The sequence below is a fragment of the Centrocercus urophasianus genome, unplaced genomic scaffold (assembly GCF_019232065.1).
Source record: "Centrocercus urophasianus isolate 14NV4802_14NV808 unplaced genomic scaffold, USGS_Curo_1.0 seq_46, whole genome shotgun sequence".
NCBI lineage: Eukaryota > Metazoa > Chordata > Aves > Galliformes > Phasianidae > Centrocercus > Centrocercus urophasianus.
Window position 1 is genome coordinate 2,720,810 of NW_024885044.1, and position 21,249 is coordinate 2,742,058.

The 21,249-nt window shown below is 45.2% G+C and overlaps 2 protein-coding genes across 2 annotated transcripts in view; one reads left to right on the top strand and one right to left on the bottom strand.

The window, feature by feature from the left end:
- Window positions 1-15,362, top strand: part of VAPB (VAMP associated protein B and C) — a 34,273-nt gene extending 18,911 nt beyond the window's left edge. Inside the window, exons 3-6 of the mRNA XM_042834353.1 lie at window positions 3,396-3,499; window positions 5,108-5,188; window positions 6,299-6,475; window positions 7,176-15,362. Coding sequence (XP_042690287.1) covers window positions 3,396-3,499; window positions 5,108-5,188; window positions 6,299-6,475; window positions 7,176-7,334 — 521 coding nt within the window. The 3' untranslated portion in view covers window positions 7,335-15,362. The remainder of the gene's footprint in view (window positions 1-3,395; window positions 3,500-5,107; window positions 5,189-6,298; window positions 6,476-7,175) is intronic.
- A 164-nt stretch (window positions 15,363-15,526) lies between these two features.
- APCDD1L (APC down-regulated 1 like) lies at window positions 15,527-20,882 on the bottom strand. The gene is given in 3 exon segments (XM_042834352.1): window positions 15,527-17,895; window positions 19,739-20,297; window positions 20,614-20,882. Coding segments are annotated over 3 exon segments (1,593 nt in total). The 3' UTR covers window positions 15,527-17,130.
- Between the last annotated feature and the right edge of the window lie 367 nt (window positions 20,883-21,249).

The following is a 21,249-nucleotide window of genomic DNA, read 5'->3' on the forward strand; positions in this document are numbered from 1 at the left end:
GCTGAGCTTGGGCTTGGTCTGATCCGCTTGCTTTGCAGGAGTTTATCTTGGAGATTCAGCAATTGTGTTATCCAAGTAGCTACAGGAAGAACAATGTAAATGAGGAACAAGCCACGTGGTGCCATGGCTTCTCTTGACATGAGGATCAGTTGCTCGCCTCCTGCAGAGCTGCTCAGAGTGTGCCCTGATGTAGATAGTCCACATTGCTGGTGGCATTTCTGGGTAAAGCTGAGATGTGTGGAAGTTTTGATCTTGCCAGACAATAGAGAATTTCATGCAACATCATGTAGGAAACCCGTTAATAAAGGTAGAAAAGACAGTAAGACGCTCACAGACCAAATGGGCTGCATAAGGGTAAACAGTGCTGCGGTGGATGTGTGGCTTTCAAATGATAATAGAAATTGCTATGATGTTTGGTCTTAATCTTGTTAAATGCTTTCGTAAGCAGTTGCTGCTCAAAAAGAGCACGCTAGAAGCCCTTACAGAGATGTAAAATTCAGTGGCTGAAGATATGCAGCAAGAATTGAGTGTCCTTGAAGGCTTCAGTAAGAGAAACAGGATGAGTTTTGTCATAAAAACTGCGGAATTGTGTACTTGGATTTCTTCTGTAATTGCAAGCTTTCTGAACAAAGTGAGCGATGTTAGGATATTGTAACTGATCAGAGATGACCAAGTTGCTGACATCATGTGGTTGTGAATAGGGCAAATGCAGTAAGTGAAAACAAACTGGGAAACTGGGTAATGGAAGAGATAAGAGTGTAAATGTTGTTGTCACTAATAAGGTTTCATGGTTGTAAACACAGAGTAACTCATACAGAGGAATTCAAGCCAGAACAGGTGCGGAGAATGAATGGGGGCCCTGACTCCCAGAGGATAGCCCAAGTCTGGCTTGTTTAGTTTACCAAGAGGCCAAGAGTTACTGTGATTGATGACTTGATACAAGTAAAGGACTCTTCCCCTTCTTGGATATTTAAGCACAAGCACACTGTTGGTCCAAGACCAAGTGAACAGGCCATTAATAAATTTAGATGGAAACCAGAGGAAGGCTGCTGGTGATCTGAGCAGGGAGGCTTTTCCTTTCCTGCTCTTGGAAGGGAAGGTCGGATCCTGACAAGCTTTTACCACAGTTTTGCTTAACATCTTCCCTGCCTCAGGTTTCCCCTGCTTTGATATTGTTATTAACTTCACATTAGCTGATCAACAGCTGCTTCACTGTCTGAAGATCCTTGCATATCAAATGTGGGAGATGTAATGGGAATGTGTGAGAAGACTGGTGTCAGAACAGGATGTGTGTGGGGTTGATACTTCAGATAAATTCTGAGAGGCAATATGGCTTGCAAATACAACAGACATTATTCCTTATGCCGTTGGTCTCCCAATGGCTTTGCAGTTTTATCTTGTGACAGAGCACCACTGTAGGGCAGTCAGTGGAGGTGAGGAGATGGGCACTGCAGCCTCTGACTGATGAATGCTGGTTCTAGTCTGTTTGAAACTCCTGTTAACAAATTTCTCACACCACGTTCTGATGGGAGCTTTGGACCAAGTGAGAAGATTTGAAGAGGTATTTAGTGCCTTTTTCACATAGTTCTCGTGTAAGGTATGCAATATAGTTAAAGCAAAGGAGCTGTACTCACAGTAGTAAATTGTGTCACAGTTAGGGCACTTCCATGGAACTGCTCTTTCACAGAAACTCCCAATAGTACGAGTGTGTGTTGAATGGTTTTGAATGATTTGGTTTCCTCTTGAACAAAGGGAGTATTTTTGAGCTTCCCATCTGGCTTAGAAGACGTTTGCTGAATAATTTGTGTCGATGTGGCTTTCGTGTATTGATCTAAAAATACAAGTGCTAACAACACTGATACTGTCAAGCCCTCTCTAGCTGCTTGCTGTTATGATTCAGTGAGTGGAATTCAGAGCAGCAGTTGCTCAGTGTTCAAGAACAGCTTCAGCACTATCACTGGGGAAATAATGATTTCCAAACGAGCTTATGTTTGCACTGAGCAAAGCAAGCTGATACAACTGCAGATCTGGAGAAGTTCCCTAAGCAGTGAATAGCTTCAAGTACCTGCTGGCTCTTCCACGTCGTGTAGACTTGAAATAAACGTTAGGTGCCTGTTAGGGGCAAAAAGATTATTCTGCTGCTTTGCAGTGATGTGCAGTGCTGAAATACACGTCACAGTTCAGTCACTTCTGTTTGGAAGAAGAGTTTTACGTGGAGCCTGTTGAAATGAAAGTGTTTATTTTGGACTAGAAGTTGATTATTCTAAGGCAAGTTAAAGTGTATAATAAATTTCACTGCACATTTGAGACAATTTGCTGTCTCCTTTTTTCTGCAGCTTTAAAAGGCATGTGGTTGTTGATGGCCACAGATTGTGTGTGCAGTAAAAATGGCACAGGCAGAGCATATTCTGCTCACTGAAGGAGGCAGATTGGTTTGGCTCTTCTTCATCTGCAATAAATGGGATCTTTGGATAACACTTGCACATTTCAGATCCCTGCAATTAGTGTGTGTGAATTTCAGTGCATGTTAATAACACTGGTACTTGAAAGTAATCCCAAGTCTTGAACTGCTTCTCTTCATAGCGATTGAATTGAGAGCCTCACAGGCCACGAAATGTGAATTTTTGTTAAGTTTGTGCCAGTTTCATTTTAAATGTTTTGGAGGGGAGGATTTTTGTAATCTGTCTTGGCCCCCAAACACAGTTATTTTCTGCATTAAAAAAAAAAACAGAATTCCTGTGGTTTTTGGATGGAGATAAAAATTTTTATACCTTTCATAAGCGATTTTTTGTAGCATTTAAGCATAACCTTTTGGCTGCATTTTGATAACAAACTTTCAGCAACTTATTTTTGACGGAGGAATAGAACTCAAATAAACATCATGAGATATTCAAACTTCATAGAGGAAATTTCCATCCTGAACCTTGAGCCATACTGGAGGTTTGAAGTGTTTGGCTTTTCCTGGCCCTGCAGCCTTTCTCAGCAGCCATCAGCTATGCTGTGTACAGCTAATCACAGTGCCAGCTTGTTACTTCTATCTCAAGGACGGAGGAAAAACTTGATTCTTTCATTGAGAGGTTTTCCTGCTGCCTCAGGAGATATGTATGTTGTCCTGTTTGCTATAAATTGCTGTCATATTGCCATACTTGTGTGCAGAATACTGTACTGTGCTCAGCAGTTCCAAACTTCTCAGGCAGAAATTAGTGCGGACTGAAGAATTCTGTTTAACTTCTTTAATATTTATTTTAAGCAGGGCTCGGCTGCTCCTTTGTCAGAGGGAGGCACTACTTGCAATCATGTTCATGTCTGTGTTTCTCATATCTTGTAACTAATCATCTGTGCGTGGCTGTGCATCAGAGCAGCTTTAACGTAACGTTCTGGGGTTTTTCTTGCAGTGATGCTACAGCCTTTTGACTATGACCCCAATGAGAAAAGTAAACACAAGTTTATGGTTCAGTCTATGTTTGCTCCAGTTGATACTTCAGATATGGAAGCAGTAGTAAGTATTGAAAGTAAATAAAATGGATTTATTTCTGTTTCTGTAATTTTTAAGACCCTTTGCATCACTTCTTCAGGGCTCTTTTGAAACCAGGCTGCAATGTTCCTTGAGAGCATTAGCAGATTGCCATTGCAACCGTGGTTACTTCTTTAGAAGACTGCCATTGGTAATGGCATACCAAGCTGTGAAACATGTTAAGTTGTTGTAATTTTTATATATATATGATTTTTTTTTTTTTAAAGGCAGACTTGAACATGTTCTAATGATATGGTCTGTGGTATCTTTTATATTGCACCCCTTTGTACCCTGTCTTGGCTCTTCCCTTGAGCAGCTCCTTTGCCCAGTGGGAACCAGGAAGGTGGCTCACAAGAACTGAATTTTTCTTTATCCCTTTTGTTGTTGCTTAAATAAGCTGCCTATATAGATCTTAGATCATAGTATGGTGCATTACAAGTGAGAGTAACAGAAGCATATGATTTTGGTACTGCTACAGGAGAGCAAAAAGAAGCTGACTCTGGTCCAGCTTTTGTTAGTTGGAGAGAATATTTAATAACTGTCGAGGACACAATAAATAAGAAGAAACATGCATTACTCTGTAACGTCCGGGGCTGCCTGTATGTTTGAGAGCATGAAAATTACTGTATTTAAAACAAAACAACAGCAAAAACAGACACAGAATATGCAGCATGGTTTTTTGATGGTTTATTTTTTTGTAAAATTATGGGGTTTTTTTCAGTACAGGTTTTTTTTTTTCCAGTTCTTTACACCCTACTGAACAGCTCTTCAGAACTGAGGCCTTTTGGTAGAGTTGAGAATTTCCCTTTTTGAAAGAGATTTATGGAACTGTGTTTGTTTAATGGCCTTAAAATAAGATCCAATGAGAGAAACAGCAATAGCAATGAAATGTCTGCATCACCAGGTGAATAAGCCAGCCTGCATCTCTTTGTAACTCTTTAATTTTGTGAGTTACTTTATACCATATAGAATATTATTCTGCTAGCAAAGAATGTTTTTAAGGATCTAGATGGTCTTTCCAGTTTCCAGCTCTCCAGCCCAATACCATTTCTTTTCCTGTAACACTCGATCACTTCTCAGCTCTGTTACCACTCTCCAAATATCTTCCTATTCTGGATAAACAGGTGAGACAAATTACTGGGCTACTATAAAGCTTTCAACGCTTCTCGGGCAGCCAACAAGCTTAAAATAGAACTCTGACTTCAGCCCCAGAGAAGAACTGAAGTACGACTCGGCTGTTTAGGATGAGTCAAGTTCTTCTTCGCGTTGCACAGGGGTTACCCATAATTTGACACCTACTTGAGATATGCTGAGCGATACCAGAAGTGTGGCCAAAGTGGGGAAAAGCCACGAGGTCTCCCTTTTCTCTCATGAGTTACCTGAGTTTCAGACCATGAAGAGTGATACTGTCTGGTCTTCTAAGCTACTACTCAGCTGTGCATTTGGTTTTCATTTTTGGTTCTGTTTGTGTTTAACAGTAATGTGATAAACGCTTGTGGAGTTTTTCCTAAGATGGTATGGTTTGTTTCTGTAATACAGTACCTTTTCAATGTGTCTTACTATGCTGTTCTGTTTAATATTAAATTATTCCAGTGGAAAGAGGCAAAGCCAGAAGAACTCATGGACTCGAAACTTAGGTGTGTGTTTGAGCTACCGACGGAAAATGATAAGCCTGTGAGTATTTTTAGCTGCATATCGAGTGACTTTAATGCCTCAGTAAATCATGTAAAATGGCACGTGTGTCCAGGCAGCCATGTAGGCCCCAGCAGAGCGCTCTGTTCTGCTGCCTGCATCTCATCCTTCTTTTAAAATATAAAATAAAACCATTTTAAATCTTAGTGGTGCTTAACCTTGCTAGCAGCTAATTTGAACCGCCTGAGTGCATCGCAAGCACAAGGAAATCTTTGAGTTGACCTTTCTTCATTGAGTGAATGATCACATAGGATAAAAATGCTATTAAAAAAAAAAAACAACCAATTGGTATTAATAAAGCTAAGAGCTTTCCTGTTGAGAGATGTGATGAGGAAAGAAATCTGAATTAAGTGGGAATTAACAGCCGTTCTGTTTAGGGGTAACTTTTTCTATAATCTGTAAAAATTATCAGGAGAAAACAAAGCAGGGATAGTAACAAGTTCCTGATACCTTATAAATAAGAGCTTCATTTTAAGAGATTGGTAGAAATTGGGAATAGAGCATTCTGTTTTTGTTAGAGCCCAGGCCCTTTGCAAAACAGAGAGAGGATCCAAAGCCAAGAGGATGAGGGGGTTTTGGAGCTCTGCAGCTTTTGGTTCCTGACTTGGGCTGGAAGTTCTTCTGTCACCACGGAAAAACAGGATGGAGATGTGATAGCCAGCAGTGGGGGGAAGAGTGGGAAGAGTGAGAGAACTGCAGCAGAGCAGCTGGGTGGTTCCTGGCAGCTTGCTGCTGCTTGGAGCAGCTGCTCGTGTTGTGCTTGGAGAGGAAAAGGTGCAGAGAGCACCACGACTCCAAGCAGAATGTCAGCAGATAAGTCACATTTCCATTACTGTGGGACATGGTCTGATGGTATTTCCTTTCACATACATGCAAGGACTGAAAACTACGGGTCCTTCTGTCTGCACTTTGCTGCTGGTCTGGTGTTCAGGTCAGAAAGGGGAAATAAAGGTTGAAGAAGAAACAATGCTGCTTATTTTTTTATATACAGGCCCATTTTGAGTACTAACAGGAGATTTTATTTGATTCTCCTCCTGAGTATCAGATGCGGTGTTAGCAACTAACCAGAATCACTCTATCCTTTCTTAACAGCATGACATAGAAATAAATAAAATTGTATCCACAACTGCAACAAAGACAGATTCCTCTGTAATGTCTAAATCAATAAGTTCTTCCTTGGATGACGCTGAAGTTAAGAAAGTAATGGAAGAATATAAGAGGCTTCAAGTAGAAGTTCAGAGGTTACGGGAGGAGAATAAACAGTTTAAGGTAAAGATTCTTTCTTTTCCAGATTTGCTTCTCTCCTGACATAAAAGATTCAGACTGGAAGGTTTGGTTGCCTGTCCTTGGCACGGTGTTTTAATGTTGTCAATCAGCAGTTTATGTTTCTCTTCATAAAGCCAGAAAAAAAGTGTGGAAATCGATGGTTCCTCTGAGAGGAGCATACAACTCATGCAGCTGGAGAAGCTGATGGGATAGCAACCCAAAGGAATGAATCCCCACTCATTTTTATTTCTTTTTCCCCCATCTAATTTCCTGAGTTTGGATGAAGCATTCAGTGTTGGATTTGGCCCTGTGCTCTCTGACTGACGGGAGTTTGAGGGCAGTGTTGTGCCAATGCTACACGTTGGTCAGGACACCTGTAGCACACAACTGATGGGAGTGAAGTAGCACAAGAAATACAGTTCTGGTCACACCCAGCACATCCCTGTGAAACCAAACAGATGAGAAACCATGATCACCAAGCTGAAGACCTGTTTTGGTTTCATTTATTATCGATCTCTAGTTTCAGAGGTATCAGCACTGGTGGAAAATGTAGAATTTGTTATTGCTAGGCCCCAAAGAAAGCAACTCTGTTCTGTCAGCTCTGATGTTGTGTGGCTGGCTGGTGCATGAAGAAATTCTTTAAACACCTGTAAAACATTTGTGTTTTTTATTCAGGAGAAGTAATTGATCTGTCTTCCTTTAGGAAGAAGATGGACTTCGGATGAGAAAGGCACCCCAGACAAACAACCCAATATCTGCTTCTGCAGCTGTTGTCAAGGATGAAGGGCACAGCTCCAGACTACTTGCTTTGGTGGTTTTGTTCTTTGTCATTGGTGTAATTATAGGAAAAATAGCCTTGTAGAGGCAGCATGCTGGAAATTGTAAATTGGTTTGATGGTTCTGCCATATCATTGGATTAAATTTATTCATAACAGTGTTTAAAAAAAAAAAAATTAATGTATGACATCTCACAGGTCTTGCCTTTAAATTACCCCTGCACAAATATTATGTAACATAATCTAGAAAGTTTAAAATGTACAATGAGGGAATGAATGAAAGAATATTCTTCAGTGATGAAGGGGGAAGAAAATCATGATTTAACACTACAATGGAATATTGTATATGTCATTTTAAACATTCTTAGTCCCTGGTACATGTTGCTGGATGACCTCTTTTTAAAAAAAAAAAAAAGGAAAAAAAAAAAAAAAGGAAAAATAGAAAAAACAAAAGATTCTTCCACTGCTGGAGCTGGCCCTATTGGATGTTTGGAGCTGGATTAGGCAGGAGGTGTTGATAACTTCTGTAAAATATGTTAATCCACCATTCTGCTCATAAATTTAACAGTTTTTCTGTCAGTGTCTTCAACTCTGTGCAAGTTACCAATTTCTTGACACTTAAATGAATAGTGAGAAGCTGGAAAGAGTTGTATGTGGCAGTGCTGAATGTGCCAGGCATCATGAAGAGGCGTGTATGGACTGGTGTGGCGCTAGCTGGGAGTAGAAGTCAATGCCTTGTTCTTATGGAGGGACCAAGCTGCATTGCTATTGGTTCATTTAGTTGAATTAAAATGTTATTCAGAGATGTTTAATGCATATTTAACTTATTTAATGTATTTCATCTCATGTTTCCTTCCTGTCACAAAATTGACTAATGCTTTATGGTATGAAAAGGCACCTGTTCTAAAGCCAGTGACTAGAACTAAAAATCTGCTGCTGTAGTGATGCAAGATTCTTCTGCCTCCTGTAGTTTTGGGCACTACGCAATTGTTGGGAGTTTTGATCATCTGAGCATTGGGAAAACAGTGGTCAGGAAACTGTTTTTGTATGTAAATAAGTCTATCTAGGGGAAAAAATATTAGTAGTAAACTAGTCCTATGCCGTAAAAAGACCAATCCTGTTTGATGATGTAGCATCTAAAAAAAGAAAAAAAAAAAAAAAAGAAGAAAAAAAGAAATTAAATAAAGCCCCCAAATTAATGTTTCTTTTGTTACTGTTGTCATGCTCTGATAGTTTTGGCGGGGAGGGAGCAGCATTATCTGTCAACTTAGCTTGTTTCTAGCATAAGGAAACCGGTAGCCGTGTTTCAGGAGGACTTTTCCCTGCCTCATTTTACAATCCTTGTGAGCAGCCCCACTCTGAGCATCCTTTGCTGGGATGCTGTGTGTGTTGTTCACAGGAGCCGTGCTGATGCTGAGGTGCTGCAGAACTTCACATTTCTCAGTTTAGTTGGATTTGTTGGTTAAGATGCTTCCTAACATATTGAACGTGAAGCAAAGGTAATTTTGTTTATTTTCTTACAAAACTCAGAAACTCCATGTGCTTTAATGTGTTGGGCCTCAGTAGATGAACTAGCTTCTGAGCAAGTGAGCCCTTGTATAATCTTAGATCCTATGCCCAGAAACAATTGCTGACAAAGTTTTTGTAGCACCATTCAAGGTTAAGAAACATCTTCAAAACGTGGCTTCTTCCATTCCTTTTTTGCTCCTGGGATTCCTTGGGAAGGGTGTTTGGGCAGCTGCTGTCTGCTGTGCTCTTCTCCATCATTGCCTTTGGTATTTGTTCCATTTGTTTCTCAAGTGCAAAAAAGTGAAACTTCATGTGAGATTTAACAAGAAAATGGCTTTGGGGGGATGAAAAACTGTTTGGTGTTTTCTCCTTAGGAGCACAGCTCTGGAAGTAGCGACAGAAAGGAGAGGGTTGTTACTTCAAAATGTTACTGCCTGCTTGTCTGCTTAGGATGGAAGGACAAAGAGCTGAAGTGTGGCTGCAGCGCTGTGCCAGGAGAGCAGAGCACAGAGGTCAGTGTGACAGAGTGGGCTGAGGGATGAGACAGAGGAGCAGAGGAGTGCAGACTTCTACAGAAGCAGTTGAGAGGGCCTTTTCAGAAACATGAGTTGTAAATAATGGAAAAAAAGGTAATTGTTGGCTTTAAAGAATGTGTTTGAGAAATTTCTTCACTGAAGGGAGGCTGAGTTACCCGGTGTCTTTAAGAGGCTGCGTATACCTTGCTTTCACTAGAAATGTTATTGGAGGAGCTGAAATCCTAATTTGCTTCACAGTATATAGCATTAGCTTTGAGAGCCCTAAAAAACAGCCTCAGAAAGTATTTAAAAAAAAAAAAAAAAAAAAAAAAAAAAAAAAAAAACACCTTTTCAGGGCAGAGAATCGAAGCTTGACACTGATCATCTCTTGTGAGTGTGTCTGTCAGAGCACTCCAGGCAGCTGTTCCATATGGCTGGCAATCACTGCTGGCACAGCAGCTTTGAATGAAGCAGAAAGTCACAGAACCACAGAACGTCCATCCTCCTTGCACTGTTCCACACCCACGCTGATGGTTTGGAACTTCCAGTCATTGTGAGCAAGTTTGTCTTTGTGGTTTGCACTCAGGTTTATAAAGAAGTGCCACAAAGAAGAGTTCTGTGTGCTGCTCGATGCCTTACAAAGGCACGGTGAGAGATGTGCAGGACTGAGCAAGCTGAGGATGTACCCAGAAAGCTGCAGTCTGCAGGAGGGGCAGACCCACACCTCCAGCCCTAATCAGGACTCTTAAATTAACTTTGTATCTTTGGCAGCTTTAACAAGTAATAATCGAGGTCTTTCCTAACAGTTTTTGATGACAGCCTAGACAGTAGCTTTGCTTTTGCTGGATTTAAATGACTGCTGAGTAGAATCCTTGTTACCTGCCCTTTAGCCAGACCCTTCTTTCATATGCAACAGAAAGAACAGTGAAGGTATTTTTTCTTGCAGTTCCTAAAGGCCATTCTGTGGAAATGCTGCAAAAATAACCCAGCTTTTATAAACCGTCCTTTAGATGCTGCTGCTGGGAGAGCTTTTGTTTGGATTACAGGGGGTGGATATTCTGGAGGGCACTGTGTATCTTAGGCATGAAGTGTAGAGCTCATGGATAACACTATCATCTGGTGTCCTCCCACAGCAGCAGCTGCTAGGAAACTGTAGTTGATACACGGTAGTAGAAAACAAGTTATTACTTATTGTCCTTACTGCTCTGTTCAGATACGTTTACTGTTAGTTTTTCTAAGAGCCAGCAGAGGCTGCTTTGGCAGTGCTGTCCTTGTGGAGCTCTGGCACTGCTGTCTGCACAATTTGGGTGCCTCTGCAAACAGTTCTAAAATATCTCAGAGCCGAAGCGTGCTGAGGAGTGAATGAGAAAACCATTTCTGCTCTTTTCACTTGGCTGCTCCCATGTTACAGCACCGTTCCGTGTGTGAGCGATGGCGTCCCTGTGCGCTGCAGCTGTGCGGTGTGGATGCACAGCAGTGGTGTGTGCAGGCCAGGCACCCAGTGCTGGTTCTTGTCAAGTAGCCGCAGGGCCCAGTTAAGTTAATACTGCGTATGTAATGCTGAGAGGGACTGATGTATCATAATGTAATTTTCTAAAAATACAGGATTGTAATAGCTTGGTGATGGTATTCAGTGTTACTTCTTTTCTGCTGAAATGCTGTTAGTGGGATAAAGCTGGAAATTCACTTTACAAATTGCTAGACTTTCTTCTCACCAATAAACCATAAAGGGTTTCTAGTTGCTGCACTTGTGAACTTGCAATTCTTATTATAACCTTGACTTAGCAGTCAGTATACTTACATGGTGATGTGGTACAAAAGGGATCTCTAATGTCATGGTGTTTGACATTGCACTCACCAAGTGCAAGAAGCTCTGTGTCATCCCCCTTAAAAAAAAGTGTTGTTTTCATCGTTTGATTGGAACACCTCCTTCATTCATGGGCGCAGTAGTGACCTGTGGAATTCTGAGCTCTTCACGCTGTCCTTACTTTGCTTTGCATTATGTCCCATCATGTCATATCTCACATTCTGTTTTCTATCTAAAGCAACTGAGGAAAAGCACAACCAAAGAGCCCTCTGTTTGCAGTGGATGAGCACATAGGAGCAGCCCTCTGGATCTCGTGTGCTGTGCAGCAGTACCATGAGCAGCATGAAGCAGCTCAGAGTTGCTTTTCAGTTCTGTTTGCAAACGGGTCAGCACCCATTACTCAGATCCTCAAGTGAGCAGGTTGAAAAAGGACAGGTGGTGAGTTGCAGTCTGCACATCTGTGTGTGCAGGGTTTCTTTGTGTGTTGTTATTCAGAAACAAATACGAAAAAAGGTGACTGTGTAGGACTGGGATTAGTTACATGCCATACCTGGATGTTACTCTTCCTTGTAATTTCTAGCATTTCTACAAGTCTGATTTACTGATGAGGAAATACATAGATCAGTGTGTGGGCATTTCAGAAAGAAAAGTGACTACTGAGCGAGGCTGCCTGCTCCTACGAGCTGAAATCTTCCGCAGGTTCGCTCCATTAAGAGCTGACAATGGGCTGCAGTGCTGCTGTGAGCCATCAGAGGCAGTTAGACAAAGAGGGGTTTGTTGTTCAAGCAGGGCAGTGCAGATCCTTTGCCCACATCCACCAGCGATTTCTGTGTTACCCCCACTGCCTCGTGCTCTGAATCACTTCGCTGATGGCTGTCAGTGCTGAAGGGACGCAGCGTTGCACTGCTGCCTCTTGTTTGGATGAGCTTCCGAGGACAAAGTAGTTGTGTTTCTGCTACTCAAATCTGCTTATCTGTAAAATTTGTTTTATCAGTTGATTTTTTTTAGTTTATTTTTTTTACTGGATAAATGTAGGCTTTTCATTGAAACAACACAAGTGCGAGCTGTTCAGAAGCCTCTTTCGTGATCTGATATGCATTTTTACTTCATTATACCTATCATTGGCTCTGCTGTTCCCGTGGCTTCATTTCCTTTTACAGAACTGCTTTCACATTTTTACCTTGGAGAGCACAAGTTTGACAACTGTCCTAAGCTCCCACAGAGATGTTTTCTCCCTGGTCCAGGCCCAGGTTTGTCCTGAAGCATCTGCATGAATCTCTCCAGTCTGTGAGTAAAGAAACAAGGCTGCATTTCCCTGAAGCAGATTTTGAACCTTGGATCTTTCTCCTATAATGTGTCATGGGAGAAAGGCCTTTTCCAGATGGCAAAGCAAAAGAAGATAAGAAAACAAATGAATTAAGGGATTAATTGAACCTGCATATTACAAGTTGACATCATACATCTGGCTTTTCGGTTTATATTTCTCCATTGGTACACTTCATTCTCATTTAATAAGTTCCGAATTCTGTGACTTTTTTTCAAGCTTTTGAAGTGCCTACAAAGAGCTGAGGAGCAGCCTGCAGGGAAGTGCTGTCCCCAGTTTTGCCATACTTTCTTTTTTTTAATCAATTTTTTTTCTTCAGTGGAGAAACTTGCAAGACCAGAAGAGCCTTCTGAACTCCCTCATGTTTGGGTTGGCACAACTCCCACGTGTAATTATCCATACACAGCTACTTTCAGAAGGACTTTATTAAGGCCGTACAAAGTCAGGAGCTGGGAGATGACAGAGCTGAGCCGCGGGTTTGGCTGCTTGGAGGGAGTGAGAGGTGGCTCTGATGCCCACTGCAGCACTGGGTGACCAGAGGGTGTCCAGCAACAGCACTGCCTGGCACTGCATCAGCTGAAGTCCTCTTAAGATCTGTATAATGTGGTTTTTGAAGCGTCACCTGAATCAATGTGGCACAACACAGAACCCACCCGTACTTCAGGGCCGACTGCTGTGTGCTGTGGGGCTGCAGGTGGAGCAGCAGCTGCTGGGTTTCACTGCCGTGCTCATCAGTTTGCTCCTGGTGTCCGGGTGCAGTCAGCCATCTCCTTTCTGTCCCCTGCTGCCTCAGTGCAGTGTGCTCATAGTCAATACGAGGCTTTTAGATTCAGTGTGGATCGGTTATCAGATCGTAATGATTTATCCAGAAGTGTTTTAAAACTTTGTGCGTTGTTTCAGTTTTGGGGGCAAATTAGAAAACATGGTGAGGCATTTTAAACACGGGCAAAGGATGGATCGCTGCAAGAGGTTCGTTCCTGCTAATGGAACTGTTGAACAGATCCGACCAAGGCTGAGTTGGCAGCTGTACATCAGTGTGCTGCCCCAGGAGCAGAGCATCACAGGCCGTGCATCTGAGTAATGATGGGGCTGGATGTGTGAGACTTATGCTCAGATGCAGTGCAGGAAGCAACTGAGTGTATGCAGAATGCTTGAAGTGTGCTGCTTCTTTTTTTCTTCTGTTTTTGGAGGTGGTACTTTTCATCATTTTAACTGTATTAGAAGTTCAGAGGAAGGCTTTGGAGACACGTGTGGCTGTGTCACTGACTTCCAGCTGGTACAAACAGCCCTCAGCTTGCTTTTTCTTCACAGCTACAGCAGGAAGGCACGTGTGCTTCAGAGCCAAACAGAGTTCAGTAGTCAGATGCTTGTTACGTCCTTGACTTTATACAGTGTTAGGCATGAAGGTATTTGCTTTTGTCCTGGTTGTGCTGGCAGAGGAGAAAGGAATCGGAGCACCAGGAGTTGGTGCTCCCTGGGGGATCCCCCCTGCATTCAGGCGAGGGCCTGCAAGCTGCCGGGGAACCTACGTGGTGCTTCCAAAGGGCACAGCTCAGCAAATTCAGCATTAAATCTGCTGGTGAAGAAGAAATTAGATGGCAAGCAGAATTAGAACTGGCAGTTTTCTATGAGAAAGGTAGGAAATGGCCCAACCTCAACAGTTTGGCAATTAAGGAAGAGAACAACTTTGGCAAAAAGCCCATCCTATTTCAGTGATGAATGAGGGGGAAAATAGATGTAATATAAAACAAGAAAAGGGAAACTGACAGCAGTCAACACGAAGGATAAGAGTTATGAAGTGTAGAAAATTAATAAGGAAAGGAATAGCCAAAGGAAAAGAAAAATGTATGGGCTCGAGTGCTTGGGGGGGAGGAGGGGGGTGAAGAGCTGAGGTACGGAGGAAATCTTGGCAGGAGATAAGGGTTGTTTCTGGATGCAGGTGGTGAAACTGCTAGTGAGGAGCTAGGAGAACTGCAGAGCTGATGTCATTCATTAGCAGTGCTTAACATTCAAAGTTAACATCTTCAAATTCAGCCTATAAAACTTCTGTCAGTACTTGTAAGGGAGTTGTCTGAGGCCATCTCTGCTGATGAGGGTGGCATACAGCATGGGGTGACCAGGTATGTGCTTGCTTAGCTGGTCAGCCCTGGGAAAGGGATGAAAAAGGAGATGAACACTAACGGAGGAGCATCGTGTAAAGTCACTTATTTCATCCTGTGTTTTATTTCTCTTTTTTTCTTTGGGATTAATGTGGGTTGGGTGTAGCTGGACCCCCAGCAAAGCCTGGCGTTCTGTGAAAATGGCACATTTCAGAAGTGGTCCTTGCAAGAGAACCGCAGTGAAATGGGGATGCTCACAGGAGGCTTCTGCAGGGATCTGATACAATTCAGTGCTTCCAAATCACCGGTGAAAATATACCTAAAATCGCTACTGAGAAAACAGTAACACAGTGAACATCTCTGTGCTCAGAGTCAGAGAATGAGAGCTGCACCTGTGCTCCCAGTGCAGTCCCAGGGTGAAAAACTGACAAAGGTCACGTTGTTTTAATTATCCCTGGCAGTGATTGTATTTCTGTATGTCTCAGCTATGAGACGGGCATTTTTGATGCAATTTGGATATTTGGACGTTGAGACAGAAGCTGGATAATTGGGATAGATGCAAAAAGAGATTCAAAACTTACTAAATTACTAGCAGAGTGTGAAAGGCCATAGAGGGAGAGAGAAAACTGGTTGGCTGAGTTTATCTGAGAATGTCTTGATGACAGTGCACGACTACCTTCACGCACAGAAAATAGCAAACACCACTCTCTCTTTGATCTTAGCAAAATGAGCAAAACAGGACTCACTGTCAGATTGGAAAAAAGGCACAAATTCTTGAGAGAATAACTGTATAATTTAGAAATGTTTCTCCCAAAACTGTGAAAAGAACAATAAAAGTTGCAATGTTTATGCAGATAGCATTTTCATGGCTTCTTTTCCTTTCCAAAGTGTGAAGTGCTGGGCAGGGCTGTGCTCAGTGCTGCAGAGCTGAGCTGTGCTGAGCACCACGGCTGCTGCGGGGGAGCTGGGGGTCTTTCTCCAGTTTTGACTATCATAACCTCCTACATTGCATTAATTGGTGATGGCAAACAGCACTGCTATGGAAAAAATTGCATGCAGCTTCCAAGAGAGGCAGTGCTGCTATGCCTCAGTCATACACTGCACCTTCCCAGGGTGTCCCAAGATGACAAAAGCCCTGTTCCTCACGGTGCACTTCAGTTCTTCAAATGTTTGCCCACACATCTCCATGCAGCAGCAAGCAACAAAGCACAACAAGCTTTGGCAACGAAGGGAGGCGTTGTGCCTGCTGAGCTGAACCCTGGAGCAGCCTCCACTGATCGCACTGAAGGCAGACGAGCCGAGTTTGGCCACTGTGCACATCAGAGATGTGGCTGCTTACGTGGGCCTGGCACATGTGAACATGCTGACAACATCTGTGTCACAACTGTATGCATTTAATAAGCATCTCATCTGAATTATTAATGTACAGTTCCCCCCAAAAAGTACTTTGATGCTATAAAACCCATAAATTATTTAAGTACAAGCTGCAAGTTTGTAAAAACAGCATTAAGAAGTAGCTATTGCATAGATGGTTTAACAAAAATATCCTTTGTAAGATATATAGGCTTATTTGGAGGGGATTTAGCTACTGGGAAGAGATCTTCCCCAGGTATGTTATATGCTTCTTGGCTGCAGCAAGGGGAATGTAATTTCTTACTCTCTCCTTCTTGCCAGCAGAGCTCTGGACAGTCTGACAGTGCTGCTCAGACTCGTCTCCTCAGCGCCCTGTTCACTGCAGGCAGATTTATAAACCATCTTCAAGTGAACGGGGCTGGCAGTGACAGTCCAACTGATACGACAGCTGGATTAACAGCCAATGCACTTAAAAGAGGAGACAGTGAAAATATACAGCCTGAGAAGACCTGAGTGATCTTCTGCTTTGCTCACTGCCTGTGAGTGGGAGCTGCAGTTGGCAGTGCCAAAATAGTGCGGCAAGGATGCAATGTCTGCAGCTACAGAATGCTGGGAGTTGGCACCGCTATGCACAGGAGCCTCTTCTATTTACTGTAGCTTTTCTTTCAGGTGATGCTCTGGGGTTGCTGCTCTGCATCTCCACATGTATGTACATGTGAAAACTGCAGAAAACATGTATAAACTGAGAGGCATCGTTAGCTGTGTCCTTAGTGAGAGCACTTGCTGACACTGTATCTGGTGCTGATGGACACCGCAGATCAAATTTGCACAAACAGCAATAAGGACTGTGGCGGAGGGAGCTTGACCTCAAAAAAACTCAGCAGCTGACACTCTGGATGTTTGAATTACATCTGAACTAAGCCCTTGATTAAATCTTAGCAGTGCCAAAAGCTCAAAGCATCAGTTGCAACTGATGTTGCTCTTTTTCCCCTCATTGCTGAAGTACTGACTGCAATGTGCAGTGCATCCATGTCACTACATTACATTGGTATGCAAAGACGAGGGGAGATGAGGCAACGAAGCCATCAGGCAGTACGTGGTCAGGCACATCTTCTTGGCTTCAGTCACCGTTCTTTGTTTTTTGCCTTCTTTTTTTTTCTTTTAAAGTGTTTCCAAGTCTAAGTAAAACTGGTTCCAGATGTGCTCAGTTGGAAGTTACAAAAATCATATTAGCACCAAGACTATCTGGGTTCTGTGCTGTACCTGAATAGAGAGCTAGTCCCATCTTAGCACCTGCAGTGCTATCAACAGTAAGAGGGCCACAGGCAAAGGTTTCAGTTCTTCACTGCCGTTAGCACCCTCTTTCCCCACATGTTTCAGACTATAGTAGCTAGGGAACTCCTCTGATGCAGCCGCGCACTGAACCAGGGGCGCCTGGTAGGACGTGGGCCGTTTGTCGGGGCGGTCGGGGCTGGATCCATCCGTGGGCCTCTCACCAACGTACAGCAGGCTGCGCTCCTTGGGGTCGTGCTCTGTTCTGAAGAGCTCATACTCTGTGTGGGGCAGCCTGATGCCCAAAGCCAAGCAGCCGTTGGTTGGCGTTATATCCTGCTCCATGCCGGCGCTCCAGGAGCTTGCGAGCCCGCAGCTCCCTGGTTCGGAGGAGTTCAGCATCATCACCGTCACCTGATCCATGGGCGTCACCCGTGCTTGTGTGACTTTGAAAGCCAGCTCCGTGCCCCCTTTCACCTTGGAGGAGGGGACGCCCTGGGTGTAATGCCCAGATGCGTAAATGGTGAAAGTGGGCTGCTTGCAGAGCGGGTCGGAGTAGTGGTAGTAGTAGCCCTGCCAGGTGTGGTTGCTGCCGTGGAAGATGAAGTACCGAGTGAGGAAGAGCACGGCAGGGCGCACCTCACAGCGGGTGCTCACCCAGCTGCCGCTCAGCTGCACCGGCAGCTCGACCTGGGCAGGCAGGATGGGCGGGTGGTGCTCGTCAGCTCTGTAGATAGCGCCGCAGGCCGGGCAGGGATGCATGTGGTGCTGCAGGAGACAGAAGATTTTCATGTCAACCGATATGACCAAAAAAACCCTTCTCACAGTATTTAAAAACCCCACACTTCCACTCCCACACCAGCACGTTCGACTGCAACAAACTCAATCCAAGACACCCCGGTAGGTTAAGTGTGATGAGGAGCTCTGTGCCGTCCTGAGCTGAGGCTTCGCACGCAGCAGTGGAGCTGGACAAGGCCAAGAGCTGCTGCAGCCCCGCGCCTCCGCCGTCCTTTGTCAAACGCCAGAGGGTTTGGGGCGGCCTGGAACACTTTCTGGCACTCTGTGCATCACAACTGCTTTACTTTTCATTAAGCAGGGCTGGAATGTTGTATCGTTTTCCAGAACACGAGCTAATCTTTGCTGAACCACTGCATGCAGCAAGGTTAAATAACTCAGTAGTTAACTGGAGAGGGGGTAATTTACATGTGAGTTGATTGGAGCCTACTGTAATTTAGTCATTTTCAGTTTGTTTTACTGCTACTGTCACATTAATGAGTGCTGACAGTACACAGTACATTATGGCTAAATAATCCCAGAAGTTGGCAAATGTATCTGCTCTCCTCAGACAGGAAATTCTTTGATAATGAAAGGTAATTTGGGAGAATGGGTTTCTTTAAAAGAAGTATAAATTTAAGGGAAAAAGAGTGATATTTTCATCAAGAGAGTTAAAAAATAATTCCTAGCATAGCTCTGCTGCTCTCACTAGCACAGGCAAAGGAATATGAGTCCAGTGACAAAAAAAAAAGAAAAAATAAAGGCTGTTCCCAATGAACTGATCACTATGGACACGAAGCCAACTGTCGCACTCCCTCAGCCTTCTCACTGCCATGTGAAGAATTCTTAATGTATGGCAGCTTCTAATGACCGCCAAGTGGTGACATCATGCGCGGGTGCATTGGAGAGCTGTGAGCTGATTAATTACAGTGCTGTACTTGGAGAATGGATTTCAGTATCTTTAAGTTTGGGTTTAAATTAACTTTTAGAAGTGTTTATATTTACCATCTGGTTTTGCTCATATATATGGGTTTGGCCCAAGATAACACAGTTTTAACCAATTTGGGAAGGTTACTTTGGAGGAAGGGGGGTGCTGCTCTGTGGTTTTCTTTTTCCAAGCTCAACTGCTGTCATCTGGGGCATGGGGAAATGCTGCCCCCCACAATCTGCACCCAAAAGGATTTTTTTGTTGTTAACTCAGTTCCATCTGGCAAAATGCAGAGAGGTTTTCCGCCCCCCATCTCACTGCTCAGTCATTTCTGAATGGATCAGACATGATTCAGATGAAAATGTGCTTTCCTGAAGATAAAGCAACCTGCTGCAACATCTGAAACAAAACAAGAAGCAAGCAGGGCTCCTGTTCAGCTCTATTTCTGTCACAGAGAACGCTTGGTTTCAGTGTAATAGCATTTCTCAGAGCAACTTCCTCCTCTAATGGCATTACACAGAGCAGCAGCAGTTTAATGGCAGACACTGACTTCCTTGCTCCTCTGAAACTGAAGGACATAACAGGGAGGGATGGAAGGCAAACAGCAGAGTGGGCAGCAACGTGCCGCCCGAAGCCTTCACTGCCCGTGGGGCAGGAAGCCGGGAAATTGCATTTCCGAGGAGAACACAGAGCCAAAGAAAAGCCATTAATTGCAGCCCCGTGCCAAGGCAGCCTTACTGCTCGTGCTTGCGGAGCGCTCGCCCATCCCACTCCAGCAATCAGGAAGGGATGGGGAACTTCCATCTCCTCCTGGGGTCTGTGGGGCTCAACGTGCAGGCAGTCGGTATTTTCACAGCACAAAACCAAGGAGCGCTTTGCGAAGCCCACGGGCTGGGCGCCCGCACTTACCACGGCACTCTGCAGCGGACGCTGGTAGCCCGTCGGGCGGTAGTGCAGCCGCTCCGGCCAGTCCGTATGGATGTCTCCCAGGTACAGCTCCTCCACCAGGCTGCTGCCGCTCTGCTGCGGCCCCGGCAGGGGCTGATGGTGCGTCTCCACCCGCAGCAGGCTCAGCTCGTGCATGGCGAAGCCCAGGGCCGCGGTGCAGTCCCGCTCGGTTTTGGCGCTCAGCAGTTCGTAGAGCGCTCCGGGGCTCCAGGCGCGGCCCGGGGGCAGGAAACCGCTGCAGCCCTCGCCCGAGCTTCGGTCGATGCGGGAGGCCGCCTCCCGCATTGCCTTCTGGCTGTGGAAAACGATGCCCACCTTGTGCAGGTGGTAGTCGGCCTCAGTGGCCCCGCGGGTGATCCACGAGGCCTGGCGCAGCCGCAGCTTGCCCTTGATGACCAGCGAGTAGGAGGGCTCGCGGCAGGACGGGTCCCAGTAGTAGAACTGGAAGGCCTTGAAGAGGCGGTTGGCGTAGAAAAGGTAGGAGCGGGTGAGGAACTCCGGCCCCGGCCGCACCTCACACCTGGGGACAGAGGCAGCGCTGAGCGCCGGTACGGCAACGGGCGCCTTGTGGGGAGCGGGGCTGAGGCGGGGGGGAACGCGGGGCACGGGGGGCAGAGGGGCGGGAGGGGCAGATTTCGAGGTCTTCTTTAAAAGCCGCAGCCAAACGCGACGGTGGCGGTCACCGAGTGCGACGTGGTGCTTTGTGTCCACCGGGAAAACGGGACGGAGGGGCTGTGGAGCCCGCTTTGCCCCGCGGCCAGTGGAGGAGGGAGGCTGAGGGGTCGGGTCGGGTCGGGGTGGGCTGGGGTTCCCGCTGCCCGCGGGGCCTTTCTTACCCGGTGGAGACCCAATGGCCCTCCAGACGGGGCGGGAGCCGCGCCTCGATCCTGGCGCCGTCCTGCAGGTGGCGGAGCTGCTGCCGGCACCGCGGCTCCCAGCGCAGCGAGCGCTCTGCGACCGCGTGCACTGCGGGGAGAAGGCGGGGAGGCGGTCAGTACACATGCACACACACATACACACATACACATATACACACACATACACACGATACACACGCGCGGAGCCCCCGCTGTTGCCGGCTCCCAGCTCCAGTACCTGAAGCCATCGCTCGGTCCGTCTGCGCAGCCCTTTGTTCCCGCTCTCTCCGAAGCCGCAGCGGCAGCGCAAACCGATACAGAACTACGGCATGGGAACGGCGGCCCGCCTGTCGCCCGCCATAAGGACAGCACTTCTGTCACTTACCTCATTTCCCATAACAGCGGATGTTACTGGCTATGGGAATGTGTGAGCACGCGGTTAAATGCTGCAGACCTTTGCCTGCATGCACATAAATGCATATTCCTGTGCGTTATTCACTCTTAGGCAAACTCCCACTGCCCTCCTGATGAGTTTGCCTCAGGAAGGAAGGCGAGATTTGCCTCTTTGAAACGAAGGCCCAGCAAAGCTGCCACATCCCCGCTGCTGTTCCTGCC